This window comes from Amphiura filiformis, chromosome 19 (assembly GCF_039555335.1).
Source record: "Amphiura filiformis chromosome 19, Afil_fr2py, whole genome shotgun sequence".
Lineage (NCBI taxonomy): Eukaryota > Metazoa > Echinodermata > Ophiuroidea > Amphilepidida > Amphiuridae > Amphiura > Amphiura filiformis.
This window is the reverse complement of record NC_092646.1, coordinates 54,096,910-54,114,629: the sequence shown is the minus strand read 5'-3', so window position 1 is coordinate 54,114,629 and position 17,720 is coordinate 54,096,910. Positions and strand designations below refer to the sequence as shown.

General features: G+C 36.8%; 1 protein-coding gene across 1 annotated transcript; it reads left to right on the top strand.

Annotated features, from left to right (window-relative positions):
• Window positions 1-2: 2 nt before the first annotated feature.
• On the top strand, window positions 3-15,573 carry LOC140141496 (atrial natriuretic peptide receptor 2-like). Its single transcript, XM_072163380.1, has 15 exons — window positions 3-106; window positions 778-840; window positions 1,573-1,650; window positions 1,831-1,935; window positions 2,123-2,194; window positions 2,644-2,809; window positions 5,388-5,537; window positions 6,172-6,346; window positions 7,898-8,047; window positions 9,094-9,217; window positions 10,264-10,332; window positions 12,203-12,377; window positions 12,669-12,767; window positions 13,912-14,003; window positions 14,626-15,573. The coding sequence occupies exons 1-15, from the start codon at window positions 23-25 to the stop codon at window positions 14,677-14,679; spliced, it is 1,656 nt and encodes a 551-aa protein (XP_072019481.1). The 5' UTR covers window positions 3-22; the 3' UTR covers window positions 14,680-15,573.
• Window positions 15,574-17,720: the final 2,147 nt, after the last annotated feature.

Below are 17,720 nucleotides of genomic sequence, written 5' to 3'. Positions count from 1 at the left end.
GATGGACGCTGAGCTCTCCAATATGTCATGGAAAATCAAGTGGGATGATCTCATGTTTAAAAATATTGGCAAGTCCATAGGAGCGTCTTTAAAATCATTATCAAACGTAAGTCTGAAAGTACTACTTCATCATGCTAATATTAAAGTTTTGGATTGTCAAAATGATTGAATGAATGATTATTCTCAGTTTCATTCACCGTTTATCAGTGGGAGCTGGTGGTCTAATATAACCTGATAAAATAATAGTTTGTAGCCGGACTATCCCCATTACCATGATTACCTACTTTATACTTAGGGAAACGATTAAGCATCGGTAATGATCTCCGGTACTTTAGTAATATTTGAGTTGCGGGTATTGTATACCTCGACTGCCTACATTAGTACCCAGTTTCAACCACCGTTTATCAGTGGGAGCTGGTAGCCTAATGGTGAGGGCATCCGTTTAGTGTCTACGTGATTTGAAGGTCGTGAGTTTGAATTAGGTGCCGGTAAATTCCCTTGCTTTCGGTTTGTCTTTATTCATTGGCTTAAGTAATTGTAACAAAGCATTTATTCATATCTTTTAAATAGGGTGCTTTTAAGCACTCTATTTAAAATCCCAAAAAGGGAGAGCATATAAAAATCCAAAGTATAAAACTTCCGGAATAGGAGTCGTTACTCTGGGTATCACGCCATAAAGCGATCGTCAGACTACCCGGTGGAGAAAATTTGCCTGGAGCACCATGGTAAATAAATATATATTAAATAACGAAGCCTGTATGTATTTGTATTGAATAGCTGGAGAGATCAGTAGACGAAGCAATGGAAAACCAAGTTTTTGCAAACGTGGCGATGTACCAGGTGAGAAATCATTAGTCAAGTTGCGCGACAAGTAAAAATACCTCGATATCCTTTTTATTGGAGGACATACAAAATGGAGGACATTTCATACCGAATTGCGTTTTTGCCTTTGTTACCAATACCGTCGACAAACGGCAAGGAGGCGTTACTCCTGGGCCCAGGATCTTAGAGGGCCGTACAAAGTTAAAGAAAATTTGCCTTAATGGGTACGTAAAACAAGGAAAAGGTACACTAGCCCCTAAATCCCCTGTTCGTTGCTTTCAACGGGTTCATTATTTTATCTTTTCGTTTCTTTTTATTGACCCAGTCTCTTTTCTTCACTTCCTAAGGTATCTTTTAGAATGGGTTCGTAAATAAAGCCAAGTAAAGATACCCTAGTGAGCCTTTAATTGGTACAAACGAGGTACCAAATGTGCAGAACATACTTGGGCTTCTATATGCTATTTCAGCTTGCCTTGAAAAGGTTGCGGCAGAGGTTCGAAATGTTGTCTTCAAAATAGGGGGTGGCTAAATTGTGTATTACTTTCTTGTATAAATTTTTTAAGTTGACAAAGTTGGTCCAGCCTGCGGTCGGTGTGGCATACCTTAAGTAAGCTGATCGGTGTTTTAAAATATAATAGTGACCATGCAGTTTATAATTATGTTGAGCCATATCATACAAATAAAGATATTATGGTATCCCTAGTTGAACCTGTCCTGGTTATTCGTTTCGCATAAACCTTTGTTTTTCAGGGTAGAATGGTTGTTGTGAAGCGCATTCAGAAACAAAAAGTGGACATAACACGAGATCTCCTAAAGGAAATGATGAATGTATGTACATTTATTTATTTAATTACTATTAGCATCATTATTATCGAAGTAATCAATAGATGGGAAATTTTGTAAGTTGAGTGTCTGTAAGATATTGCTTTTGTGTACGGATAATATTTGTGCGCAGTATTATTTAAACTAGGTTTTTCTCGCTAATGTATTGTATCATTTTGTTTATAGATGCGGCGAGTAGAACACACCAATGTTGTACGATTTGTCGGTGCGTGTATTGATAGTCCCAATATTGCAGCTATTGTGGAGTATTGCCCTAAAGGAAGCCTTCAGGTATTGTTCGTTTGTTACCGAAAAGAGAATCAAATCAAAATTAGGCTTTGCAAACTACGATATTATTGCCACGGATGTTTTATGCACGAAGATGAAAATACATTTTGATTTAAGCTTTATTAGAAACACTTCAACGTTTACATATTAATAAAATATAATAATGAATTTAATTGTGGTAATGTTTCAGGACATATTGGAGAATGAAGCTTTGAAGCTAGACTGGACTTTCAAAATATCCCTCATGACAGATGTATTCCAGGTGAGTGAAATTAAATCGTTACCAAAATAAGATAAATATTACTGACCAAAAATATAATTGCGAAAGAAAAATGATTTTTCACTTACTATCCATATACCGTAGGTTAGCAGACATATGGAAAGGTTCATCTAAAATATCAACCACCTCAGGTGATCTCATGATTAGGGTTAACCCTAATCCCTATCCCTCAGGTGATACCTAAGCCTGATATCACTTGAAGTGATGGTTTGGATGAGCATTCCCACGCCTGCATTATATTATGTTCCATCAATTATTCTTCCTCTTTTTTGTGATTCATTCGAAAGTTGACAACGAAAATATCTACCGACTGATTATAGTTGTGTGAAATTATTTAGGTTTTTTGTTCGGATATTCCGCACCACCATCCCCCTCCCCAGTACGCGCCTGCTGTTTACCTTTTCATGAAAGTTGTGCGTCTTTATTTAAAGGGACTACAATATATCCATAGCAGCGTATTGGATCATCATGGCAGCTTGAGCTCATCAAATTGTGTTGTAGACAGTCGCTTTGTATTGAAATTGACCGATTTTGGGTTGGATGTCTTGAAAGGCGGAATGGAAAATGTCGACGATGATGAATTTGCTGCTGCAAATAGTAAGTGTCTTTGAATGTAGACAATGTAATTAATAAATAGTGCTTGTCGTTATCCAGTAATTCCATGACTACCATTTTTTCTACTAAGTATATATATCCTGTTTGCATATAAGAAAAACCTTAGTTTATACAATACGCGCATAATTTCTTACACTTCCACCCCCATCCACACATACACCCCATAGCTCCCCATCCACTCCACCCACACAAGAACAACAAACAGACACGCAATTTTATGACGTTGCTTGGGCTAAAATAGAGACTTTGTTGAAACCACAAACTTTAATGTCTAGAGGATTATAGAGGATTATGTATTCAAAACCACTCTGCCATTAAAGCCGCTTGAAGTAAAAGTTAACGCGAGAATCTACAGTGTGCCGTAAATTATGATGAAAATACGTCATAATTTAGAACAATAGTTTGCATATTTCCTCATAGACTACATAATTACCACTTACGTATTATCTAGTTAGTAGACCAATTATTGGAAATCTAATTTGGTTTGGGTAAAAAACATGCTACATGGTGCTGAAAATTATTGATTGAATTAGATCAAAACGTCACACTTGATATATACTTTTGTGTGTGCTCATGACGTACACCAAATCAGTTTGCGGAACCAGGTTTTGGCTTGACTTCAACGCCAAGGGGATTAAGTTCCCGTAAAAATGGCCTGGTTTTACTTGAGCCAGCAGTATACGATACTTCTGGAAGAGTAAAGCAGGTGCATAACATTTTTATATATAACATGTCATAGGTTATGACTGGTAACCCAGCAAACACAAAACGTTTTCGACATCATTCGCAAAAGGTTATAAAAGGTTGTCAGAAAACGTTTAAATGTCGGGTTATATAAAGGTTTATTAAGGGTATAAAACGTTTTCATAACTTTTAAAAACATTTTTTGATAATCTACTGCCCAACAAACACAAAATGTTTGACAGAAAACGTTTAAATGTCGGGTTATATAAAGGGTATAAAAAGTTTTAATAACATTCCAAAAACATTTGTGAAAACTTGATACAAAACATTCTAAACAGAATGTTATTTTGGGGTTGAAAAAATATTTTGCGAAAAATGTTTGCCCAAAATATTTGCAATAATGTTTTAAAAACGTTTTCATGACCTTTATATAACCCGACATTTAAATGTTATTAAAACGTTTTGAATAAAACATTTTAAGAACATTTCTGTCTTTGCTGAGTGCAAATATTTTAACATAATGTTATTTAAGTGTTGACAAAATATTTGGCAAAAAACGTTTGCGAAAATAGTTTACAATAACATTTTTAAAATCATTTAAAAATATTGTTGTAGTGTGTTTTCATATAAAACGTTTTAAAACGTTTTCATGACCTTTTTATAACCCGACATTTTAATGTTATTAAAACATTTTTACCTAAAGCCAAAACATAACTTATTTATAACGTTTTTAAAACGTTTTTGTGTTTGCTGGGAAGAGAGGGGTAGGGAGGAGGAGAGGGAGGGCATTGGAAGTGGACAGGGAGGTACTTTGCCGGTAGCCAAGGGGGAGGGGAGCTCCCCCGTGGGACATCTTGTCTTCCTTCTTGACCCTCCCCTTTTGGATGCTGGCCGCCGTGATATTTTACGCTTTTAGGCCTTTTTCTGCCATTTTAAGCCCATTTTTGTAAAAACGTTTCCCTTTGAGAATCGGCCCACGCCCTCCTACAGAAAAACTCTGACAAAGTCACTGGGGAGGGGGAAACAGGAGTGCGAGTGGGTAATTATATGAGGGACAAGTTTGAGAGAGCGGGTACATATAGAGGGGAGAAGGATGGGGAAATATGGAGAAGGTAGGGAAGGGGAAACAGGTGGGGAAGGGGAGAGAGATTCAGAAGGAGGGGAAAGAAATAAAGAATATGTATTTCATTAGGCTTTGCGTAGTAAATTGGAATATGAAATTGACAAAGCCGACGAGCCTTTATTAAATAATACATAGGCCTATAGGCCTATAAATATCGTAAGAATATAAATTGAAACGTATAGCTAGTTTCAAAATAATATGATAAGGAGATTAACGCTGGGTCCCGACATAATACATGTTGAGTGGTATCGCGAGTTCATTCATGTTTACTCAAACGAAGCTCTTAAGGTAGAGTCTTTTGTCTTGAAGTGGGACTAATAACCACTTGACTAAACAAAAGAGAGACATTTTGATGTAGTCGGTTACAAGCTCTTACACAAGCCCTTCTTTTGAACGCACATTGATACACATGTCCCGAGTTTAAGCGACAAGACGCTGTTGTTGCAGTAACCAACCATACGTTCGCGTTGGAGTAAATTTGAGCAAGAAATCCAATCGATATTTCTGAAGTTGCCGTTCCAGTTAAAGTAAATTTTCAAACTTCATTTCGCAAAGTCTCTATTAACAATCATTAACCTGTTTTAGTTAGCGTATATATGAAAATATTTAGCCAAACCAATCAGTGTGTTTTCACTTTCAGGTTACTTTAAAAATAGATTTTATTTTAGTCGCCTTATGTTTTCAACTGGAATAAATATAATCTGCTCCTAAAGTTGATTGAAAAACTGTTTTTGCTAATTTAAATTTCTTCAGAACTTTTGTGGAAAGCACCAGAACATTTAAGGCAACCTGACTTAAAGCCAACAAAAGAGGGCGATATCTACGGAACTGGAATAATTATGCAAGAAATTGTTACTCGTGGCCTCCCGTTTGATACGGAAAGACAGAAAATGGAAGTTCCGGGTAACGTATTTTATTCAATCTCTTCACGTAAATAAATCAAAACTGTCTGGAAGTCTTAAAGGGGCATTTCGTGATCTACAGCTTCATCCACCACTTTTCTTCAAAACAAGTTGAGATTATTATAATGTACAAAGATTTCTTGCAGATTAATTCGTTTAGCAGAAATATGGTCAAATTTGAATTACGGTTTGGTACACCAGAACGAAATTAACACAGTGGTCTATGCAGCAGTGTAATACACATTATCATGCATAATTCGCAAACGCAAAATCAGAATCAACTGAAATTTCGGGAATAAGCTTTTTTCGAGGATATCTACTGAAAAATGTCATAAAAAGTGGATGTTAGGATTACGAAATACTCCTTTAAATCATTACCTATTACAAATCTAATGTGACCTTTTTCTTCAAAAAAGTGTCTCCTATTAAATCCATACCTTGGGTTAACATTTGAAGTACAAATGTAGGACTTTTTGTCGTTGGTCCGTAATTTGCACATAGATTTTTCAAGCGTTACTTTCAAGCAACTTCTTTTAGAAAAGTATAATATGTATATATTAATTGCTTAGTCGAAAACGTTAATCTGAACTGCGTTACGTTTCTAAATTATTTTGTATATTATATTAACATGGCAGGTATTTTAGCTCAAGTTAAGGCAAAGCAGAGTCCGCCATTCAGACCCTCTATTCCACCCGATGCTTGCAACGACAACAAACTTCTGAGGTCATTAATAGAACGGTGCTGGGCGGAGAATCCACATGATAGACCATCGGCATCTACGATACTTAGCGACTTAAGGAAATGTACCAAGTATGTTATCAATCATGTTATTGTAAAACCACAATTGAAAGGGACTTATAAAGCCACATTCCGAGATCCACAAGCACATGTAAAATGTTCTCTAGTCTCTTAGTAATTGATTGAAAAGGTTAACAAATCGGGAGAATACTCTTAACGGTCAGGTCTATTGCAAAAACAAGTTTATCTCTATTCGAAGCGAATAATTATTACATTACAAGTTGACACTCGTTGCAATTTTTTTATGCGTATTTCTCCTGAAAAAAGAGAAATTGTGTGGGTAAAGTTCGGGCTCGTACGTGTTCTTCTCCCGTTTGAAGCGAAATTAATTTTCAAGGCAGCGGACTATGACGTAAGTAAATGAAGCGGACACTATATCATGCTCTCATTTACTTGTGTGACAATTTTGACATTAGCAACAATGAGTTGTACTATTATTTACCATAACAATGCTGCATAACAATATGCAGACTATTGTTCTCATTTCGGAAATAAAGCCCACACAGTATTGTTACTATTCGTTTGCTTTGTAATATTTCATCCACCTGAAACTAGCATTACAATATCGAACAGGGAAATCAGATACATGAGTTTGTGGACTTAACACGGTTTATATGCTTGTCTCAGATTGATCACGATGAAATTCTAAGCTCAAATTATTTATTTATTTTTAGTCCTAATATTTCTCATGATATTGATATACATATGAATTGTAATATCACAATTTACTAATATATAAAAAAGAAGCGGCTGATTTTATCCATATGTTTAAAAACCATTAAATTTGTAATACTTAATTTAGAGGTTTTTTCTGTGAACAACAACAGTATACGTTCTGTGCATTGAGAATGTTTATAATCCCTTCGCGCAAAGCAGGCACAGTCATTTCATGACGTCACTTCTGTCTCGTTCGAAGGAACTCATCGCTTAAGTTGGTTTTTGCGGAATATAAATTTTAAACGTCTTATTTTCTCAAAAAAGGACTCATTTTCATTGTTCTCATAATATTAGCTTGCCAATGATATGATGTTGTTTTTGCAATAGACCTGTCCTTTTAACGACAATAGAATGAACAAATTGGAAATGTACGTCGGTCTTTGATATCCGCGTCCCCATAACATGAAGAGCGCCACCAGTTGACGAATTTCAATTTTTAAAGTTTGTAAGTTTTCTATTACAAAGAAAGCAAGAGCAAAAATGAACGATGTCGTCGTATCATTCAAGGAAGAAATAAATATCATTTTGGATTCGTAGGTAACTCTCTGTGTCCGGGAACAAGGAACTAAATTATAATATTCGTCTCTCTTGACGTGAAAACACGGTTAATAGCCTATTCCCTGCAGGGATTAGTTATTACATTAGTAGCTAACATAAAAACAAAAATGACAAGAGTGGATAATTGTGTAATTTGAGAGTGACGGAGTGTCAAAATATTTGAAGATATAAAAGAAATTCTTGTCGGCCGTAGGTCATTGTAGGTGAGCGTGTTTTACTAGCATTTAATAAGAAACAGAAGGAAAACAACATTAATGTAATTATTTACAACTTAATGGTCTTTTCTAGAGGAGCTTTGTCTGGTGGTATCTTAGATAATTTATTATTACGGATGGAGCAGTATGCCAATAATTTAGAATCTCTCGTAGAAGAACGAACATCGGCGTTTCTGGAGGAAAAGAAACGATCTGAGATGCTTTTGTATCAGGTGTTACCCAGGTAGGTATAGTCCGGCTGCAAACTATTGTTTTATATGGTTTTGCCAGGTAAAGTGTTTTTCTTCGCTGATTATTAATCTATAGAGTACCGAAGTGTGACGTCATATGACCATATTTCAGTAGAACATGATGAAAAACATCCACAGTCCAAATTTGGTGGGAATCGGATCATGAGGGCCCAAGATATGGCCGCATGAATACCTTAAATAAAAAAAATAAAATACCTTATTAGCCCCATTGAAATCAGTGTAAATTGGCCTGGTGTGAACCATCAAATGAGATGAGAGGTGGTACAAAATGGGGGTGTAGAATTGTCACCCCTGGGAAATTCAAGATTTCTAAGGTCAAAGTTTATACAGGGGTCAAAATTCAAAATTGGGCAAATTTTTTAAAAACTCATACCAAAATGTTTCTCTGATCCTAAGAATTCAAAAAAGTATAGTTTAACCCACCACCATGACCACCTCGTTTCAGAGTTATGAGCCAAAAGGTCAAAGGTTAACTTTGAAGAGGCACTGGGGCTGAAAGAGATCAAATGCTTCAATTTTGATGAAAATGGTCTCAAATTGTTGGTACTATTATCTCAATCGAATAAAGAATTCACCCGGGAGAATTCAGAGAAGTACCCGTAGGTCAACATCAGTAGGACTCAATTGACAATGATCTTTTCATCAAAATTGGAGCATTTTTCAATTTTAATCCATGTGGAAGAAAAATCAAGGAAAATTGAAACAAGGGCGGAAAAGTGTGAGATGTGAAAACTGCTTGACGAAATGTACAAATCTCGCCCACACGGAGCAATAAGGCTGGCTACGGCTAGCCTCGTATAGGCAAAACTTGTTACCAAAGTTGTTCCCAAAGCAAATTGGCATTATGACATCGCGATTGGGGCGTGTGGTGAAGTGGGGGAATATCTAAACATACTGATATTCATAAAATGGTGTAATTACATTGTGTACGAGTACAAATGAAGTAAGGCACATTGTGCATTTTTAAACATTGTGCTTATCGTTAAACCTGTGGTAATATGTTTCTCGTCTACCGCAGAAGTGTAGCTGATCAACTCAAGAAAGGAGAAGCAGTAGACCCTGAGACTTTCAGCTGTGTTACCATATATTTTAGCGATATTGTCGGTTTTACATCATTGTCTGCAGGGAGCAAACCTTTGGAAGTAAGTTCAACTTGTCACAAAACTAGATAACCCTTCCTCTGGGTACGTACGCGGATAACGACTGGTAACGTAGACTATGCTATTTATAATCAAAACACGGATCATCCATATCTTTAGAGAGTTTTCCTTCCACTTCCTATAAATTCTCTTTCTCTTTTACCGTTCCTGGGTCAGGCAGGCGAGTTTTCTATATATCACGTCCATGCACAATGCCTTACCGTTTGTGTAAGCGACAACTTAGATTGCATCCGACCAATCAATGTAGCTCTCGGTTGTGCGGTCCTTGAACAGACTTCTCTGGTAAACATTTAGCTATTCTTGCAGCAAACCACACTCGCAAACAATATTAGAGAACTTGCGATTTCCAAACGCCGTGATCATACGCCGGTGTAGCTATTCAAAACCACTCTCCTGTCCCGTAGTTAGCCAACATTGACGATTCTGCATGTTTGAAATGACCGTGCAGGCGAAGACGAAAATGTTCGAAATGTGTCCATTTTACAATATGAGCATACATGTGTGCGATACTTTCCGTATAAAAATTGACATTGCGATTTCACGTTTTGGACACCAACGTCGTATAAAACATACAGGTGAATTTGAAATATGCTGATTTTTCCGCATGTTGAGGTTCATGCAACGCGCTTAATTTAACCACGAAAAAGTCTCATTTTGAAAGTATATAGATGTAGTGGTCCTTAATAATACCAAAAATATATGTTTTTGGCAACCATAATATTTGGGAAGCACCGAAATACAATAGCATGTTAACCTTATTTTAGTCAAAATCAAAAGAATGCTGTATCGAAGTAAGCATTAGGACCCGGTGACCATTAAATTTCAAGCGCGTCGCCCTCTATTGACCAGATCAGATGTTAGTCTTTGTTCCATCCGCCTTATTCTTCTTCGTGACGAATGAGCACAATCCAGCTTGGAACCAAGATGGACAGTCTTAAAACTACATTATGTATTCTGTATTTTTTACACGTAATCCTTTAGCCTTTCCAGCCTTCATTACAATATAATGTTAATTAAATTTGTTGCAGGTGGTTACTTTACTGAATGATCTGTACACCTGTTTCGACGAAACAATTGACGAATTTGACGTCTTCAAGGTAAATGCTACGTTATTATTATATACTAGCGGTCACCCGTACAAAATTATGCATCACCACCCTCCGAGTTTTTATTGCGAACAATTTTACCAACTCCCTAATTTTTTACCCATTGATCAGTCGTTTCATTTAATTCATTTTAATCAACTTCTTCTTTGTTGCTCCTCCCGTGTTGTTCCCTATCCTCCCGTTCTTTCCACTGTTCCCCCTTTAGCTCAAATCCCTCTTCTCCCTCTTATCCACTGTGCCTCTTATCTGTTTTTGCCATGCCAAGTTTGATGGCCGGTCACCCATTTAAATCCAACCCATGGCACATTTCTCACTCATTTTGATTTCCCCGTCTTTTTGAGATGACGCAAACTAAATGATACGTGTTTTTTTGTTTGACGCGGCGTGTTGATACGCGAAGACGCAAGATTTTGTTGTTGACGCTATGTAGTTGTTAGGCGGACATAGGATACAAATATATTACTGCCATGAGAGGTTCTGGTTAAAACTATGGGCCCGAGGTGAGATCAATAGTACTATTTTAAAATAGTATTAATTGATCTCAACGAGGGACCATAGTTTTAACCAGAACTTCGAATAAATGCAGTATATATTTGTTTTATATACTTCATTAATATGTTCTTTGTTCATTGATTGGTTAAAAGAAAATTATTTGACGTTTTGAATCTCCAGCTTCTATCCTGAGTGAACAGCACAACCAATTTAAGCACAACCTATATTTTTCCCTTCAAAAAATCGAATAGGCTAAAATCGGGCTAACCAATTACAGCAGCGAGAAATCACGCTATGGCAGTTTCGCGTGCGTGAACTGTTCCGTCGCATCAAATGCGCGCACGCGGAAGGCATGGTCAAAAGTACTATTTACGGCTTGGATGTACTATTTACGGCTCATCCGGGACATTGCAAATACTATTTACGGCTTAGAGGTACTATTTACGGATAGGAATACTGATGGTAGAACTATTTTTGGTCATGTGATCCACTTTTAACCAATCAATGAACAAGAATATATTAATGAAGTATATAATAACTGATGCTCACTATTTTGAGGTCCCTGGATATGCAGCGTAACTCGGTGAATGATTAGATTTGCAAAAGTGACATTGGCAAATGCATCACCACCGTTCGAGTTTTTATCACGAAAAGTTTTGCAACTCGGTAATTTATTATAGATAATGAATGTCACATTATTATTGAAAAATCTCCTTATGATCTTCTGACGCAAATAAATCCTCCTCGATATCCAACAAGTGAACCAAACTCTCACGCCCGTGTGGTCGGTCGGATTTTAACATTTGCCGCGTTCAAATTTGTGCCCGAAGATGAGAGTACGCGGTCGCTCACTGGAATAGTGTATAATAGTGTTTGCACTTGAATGCACAATCCACGCTATTTCATTATTATATTAGGAATATTATGAGCCTGCCCGGGGGTGGGAATTTCCAAACGGCGTGCCAAAAAATGTCTGCCTCCATCCACCCGCCCCCTCTCGGCCTTCCAAAAAACGTTTGCCCTTCCTCTCAGCCTGCCAAAAAACGTTGCCCTCTTTTGCACATGCCAAATTGGTATCCCAATTTGCAACCCTTAAATGGTTTAGATACATAATACGAACGCAGCGACCAGGAAATTTGCATATTTAAGCATTTCCGTACTGTTTTCCTTAGCCTTTTTAGAGCGTCTTATTTAAAAGGCGCCTTATGAATGTATGCCAAAAATTGCTTCCCCCACCCCCTCTTTGCTTGGCAAAAATTGCTCGGCTGGCCAAAAACTTCTTGCGCCCCTCCCCCACCCGCCACAATTTAACCCTCATAATTATTGCACAGCCCCTATAAGTATTGTCATTATTTATTTCTACTTTTAGGTTGAAACCATTGGGGATGCATACATGGTTGTATCTGGTCTACCAATACGAAATGGCGACGATCATGCAAAGGAGATTGCTTTAATGGCATTGGCGCTTGTTAAGAAAGTCGCTTCCTTTAGAATTAGGCATCGACCAGATCACGTAATGCAGCTTCGCATTGGGATTCACTCTGGTAAGTAAACGTGAAAATATATTCTTATTAAATTGTTAAGGTTACTCTTGGAAAATTAAGATTGCTGATACCCAGTACCCAGTAGCACATATTTATATTAATTTAAAATAATTGTTCCATACTTCTTATATCTGAATGATGTAAATGGGGGGGGGGGGGTGAATATGCCGATCAGATCACGGGCCTAATATTTCAAGTTTATATTTAAATAATAAATCATTTATTTTTCTTGATCGGCGTTCCACTCTCAGGGATTTAACATTATTATTCTTATATTTTGATATCATACAGGTCCTTGTGCAGCTGGCGTAGTGGGACTCAAAATGCCGCGATATTGTTTGTTTGGAGACACTGTCAATACTGCGTCGAGAATGGAATCAAATGGACAAGGTTTGTAAACAATAACAATTAAAAATAAGAAGAAAAAAAAGAATCTGATAGTAATTATTCATATCCTATTTGTCTCCATTAACATCTCCCTTTGTACTTTCAACCAAATTAGGTTTTGTGACAGCTTACGTGTATTGTAGACTCACAGAAAAAGAAGCGGTTTGACTTCGCAAAAATGGCATAACTCAAATCTTCAAGAAAGGCTAGCATTCTGTGTAGACATTTAATGGAATCGTTTACGCCTGCAATTAACAAACACATAGATTTTGATTTGGCGGCAACAACCTATATTTATAATAGGTTAATGAATGCGTATCACTTGTTGGGGTGAAACTGTACGAAATAATGCACGCGCACTGAGGTGCTGATGCATCTAATACACGAGCCACGCAGGGGGAGTGCATTATACGCATCAACATTTCAGTACAGGTGCATTATTTTGCACAATTTAAGTAAATAATGAATACATTTTGAATTTACATTTTTCCAGAGGATTCAAAGCGCTGTAATTTCGCTGCAACTGATAAATCATCAAAATCCGATCGCATCAACTAGGCTGGTTGCAGCCAAACTCGGCGCAAACCTATCCTAAACTTAGTTTGTAACATCCACCAATTATCTGTGCAGCTCCCCAAATTCCATTGGTTGAAGGATGTTTTTGTTAACCAAAAACCTGCGAGAGTGAACATGGATCGGGATAAACTAAGTGCACGGCCGGGGCTTGAACCCGTGAACCTGGGAACTCAGTGGTGCAGGCGATGGAACAACTCGCTCTTTTTTAATTTCTCGGGCAACAAGTGATACGCATTTATTAACCTATTTCGTACATGACAACAAAAATCCATTATCTCTAAAAATGTTGGAAAATACAGGCAAAAATAAATGCATCAACCCGCAAGAAAGTGCGCGCCCGTGCATTATAAACACAATCAATCGTTCGCATTTTTCTAACGGTTGCTCTGATTGGTTGCTCTTCCTTCCTTCCTTCCTTCCTTCCTTCCTTCCTTCCTTCCTTCCTTCCTTCCTTCCAATACTGTGCAGGTCTCAGATGGCTGAGAATAAACGCACAATGTTGTTTCTCGCTATCTAAGAGTGTATGAAATTTAATGAAACGACATTTTTCATAATTTCTACGATTTAACAGCTCTGAAGATCCATATAAGCAATTCGACGAAGGAGATTCTGGATACATATGATACATTTGACATCGAACTGAGAGGTTATGTAGAAATGAAGGTATTGATTCACTTTGTGTTGCTTAAAACGATATAATTGTGTATCTTTCGTAGCTAGTTTTAAACGCAAAGACATGTACATTAAAATTATTTAAATTATTAATGTTTCTTGGGGATAGGGAATAAGACTTACTCGATAGAAGTGTCTGACAGAAAGCCAATGATAGCATGTGAGGGTTTGAATCTAAAATCGGACCTCTTCCCATATCCCTGTCCCATCATATCCGGATGGCGTCCCTTAAATTTAGTAGCCTCTGATATGAGTACTATTGGGATTAACCTGGCTTCGGGCGAATGAATGAATGAATGAATAAATAAATAAATAAATAAATAAATAAATAAATAAATAAATAAACAAACAAACAAACAAACAAACAAACAAACAAACAAACAAACAAACAAACAAACAAACAAACAAACAAACAATTACATGATCAGACCGTGTGGTTAAACAGGGTGGGCAAATTATGGCGAACGGATGTAAGTTCAAGCACTTATGATGGTCTGTTGTCTTTTTTGATCGCTGTTGTGTCTTACTACTGCTGACCTATACTTTCCCGGATCGATATACACAAATGTACCTGTATATTTTTCTAACATTTTACCATGATTTATTTTTGCAGGGAAAAGGCAAACAGACGACATACTGGTTGAATTCCTGTGGCACATTGACGTAAATAGCATAAGTTTTCACTGATTTCATCAACACCTGCCTGTTTCGTGCACTGTTTCGTTTAGACCATTTTATTCGAAGGTTACATGTAAATACTAGTACTTAGTAGCATATTAAAGGTGTAACTACTTTAACACTACTGCTGACATTACCTGGTCTCATTACGTATTCATGGTATTCAAATGATTGACAACTCCAGTAAATATAGTCAGTTCAATAATTATTGAAAGCGGGCTCGCTCCTGCTTTAAAAAGAGAAGGTTAAGTCGTGTTCACACAGTCGGATATAACTGAGTTATTACCGGTAATAAGCGACTTATAACTGGCAATAGTAATATTGACTTATTACCGGTATTAAGGGACTTAGGTCAGACCGTGTGAACACGACTTTAGTTTATAAGTAAATAAATTAGTCTTGACTATAGCATTATAATGCTTTTATCTATTGGCTCCAAACAAAGGATTTGAACCGGTTTCCTGCACCGTAATCATGGTGCAGTGCAGTCTATTCAATCAAATGTTGTCATCAACCTATTTGATTCTAGTGCATTTGTTATATGTGTGAGACGAACTGTCGCGGTAGATCATACTGCAGTTACTGTCCGTTTTCCTATACACAATACACAGTGCTCTCACCATTGACGCGTGACCTTTACAAATGATGTACGTTGGAAGAATGGGCACTTGCCTAGTTAACATCACTGTGTAAAAAATAACCAGCCAATATGTTAGCTATTCTCCAAACTTCTAGCAAATATATTTCTCTAACATGACCTAAAATTACAGCTAGGTTAGATGTTCAGAAATAGTCGCACTTTTGTAAAATATGAGTGAGGGCAAGGCATAGCTAGCCAACTCCCCGTGTTAATTGAATGGAGATTTGACCGAAAATATTGGTATCGGACCGCTCACTTCTGAAGGATGCCACAAAAAACGGTACAAGCTACATTTTAACTATTCTCTGGCAATCATCATGATGAGTTTCTTATATAGTACTGTAGGTGATTGACAAAGGGTCGCACTTTTCTGATAAATAAGTGACAGTGAACATGAAATATCAGCGCCCATAAACCCAAGTTAGTAGCTAGTTAGTGGAGGCCGTCACGGGACTGATTATTGATTATTGAAGTGCCTTATTAATAGATACGCACGATTTAGGGCAAGAAAAACAAACCGGGACACTTTTGGAGACATCATCATCATCATCATCATCATCATCATCATCATCATCATCACACTTTCTACATTTTTCTAAACAACATAGGGCCTACCGTTTTAATAAGATTTTTTTCTTGAAATGCATGTAACTATAATTATTGTTTAGAGCGTGATGAAATAAAACATCACGATTTTCATCACAAAACAAAGTAATAGGCCTACAAAAGAAATACATTTTTCGAGAGTGATTAAATAAAACATCACGATTTTCATCACGGAACAAAGTAATACATAAGACATCGTTTGTTTGATTGCAATCAACCGCGACAGTTCGTCTCACACACATAACAATGCACTGCGATCAAATAGGTTGATGACAACATTTGATTGAATGGACTGCACTGCGCCATGATTACGTGCACCGGTTCAAATCCTTTGTTTGGAGCCAATCAATAATTTCACGTACAGCCTCTATGCAAATTAGAGTTTACACACGCTGCAGCTGGGGTAATCGACCGAAGCTGGTTGCCGTTAGTGATCGAATGCATGAGCTTATTTGCTTTACTGAATCGATTTACTGGATTAATTTCCTGTTAACTGGGTTTAATGCCACAAAGGTCGAATCGCCTTTGCCATGGACCATGACTGCATCATGTTGCAATCATGCTTTTGTTGAATGCATTTGAGAAGTCCGCCATTTACGGTATGACACGTCATAATTTATGCACAACCTCTATAGTGAAATATTGCACAACAAACTGTGTTATAAGAAACATGTTGAAATAACGTTGACTTTCTTTATCATTTTTACCCGAACGTCTATGGAGATTGAGGGCGCTGTATATTTTTAATCAGTCTTTGGCTTATAATTGTGACTGAAAGTTGGTAGTAGCCTATTGGTTTTTCCTAGTTTTGAACATGAATTTTCATACAGGATTCACTATAAGGCTCTTCCTCAAAAAATATGTAAATACACAAATAATCGATGTGCATTAAACAAAAGTACGAAATGATCATTTGCTTTGGCATAATGTTGCTGGCATGTAGCCTGATTGTACACATTCACCTTGATATACCGAATAAAGTCGGTCGATTTGTGTGTGTATCCTGTTTTTATACATATTAATATTGTTATAAGAAAAGCGTATGTATACGGATACATAATTATAGATAATGTTTTATACCTCATATAGATATTTGCCTTCTGCTTGGTTAAGGGCAGATCTATTGCAAAAAGAAGTTTATCTTCATTCGAACAGAATAATTATTACATTACAAGTTGCCACTCGTTGCAATTTAAATTGTGTGGGTAAAGTTCGGGCTCGTACGCGTTCTTCCCCGTTTGAAGCGAAATTAATTTTCAAGGCAGCGGGCTGATGACGTAAGTAAATGAAGCGGACACTATATCATGCTCTCATTTACTTGTGTGATACAATCACAATCACTTTGACAAGTTTGACATTAGTAACAATGAGTTGTACTATTATTTACCATAACAATGCTGCATAACAATATGCAGACTATTGTTCTCATTTGGGAAACAAAGCCTCACACAGAATTGTAACTATGCGTTTGCTTTGTAATATTTCATCCAACTGAAACTATAATACCTATAGCATTGCAATATCGCACAGGGAAATCAGATACATGAGTTTGTGGACTTAACACGGTTTGTATGCTAGTCTCAGATTGATCACGCTGGAATTCTGAGCTCAATATGTTTGTTTATTTTTTAGTCCAAATATTTCTCATAATATTGATATACATATGAATTGTAATATCACAATTTACTAATATATATATATATAAAAAAGAAGCGGCTGATTTTATCCATATGTTTAAAAACCATTAAATTTGTAATACTTAATTCAGATTTTTTTTTCTGTGA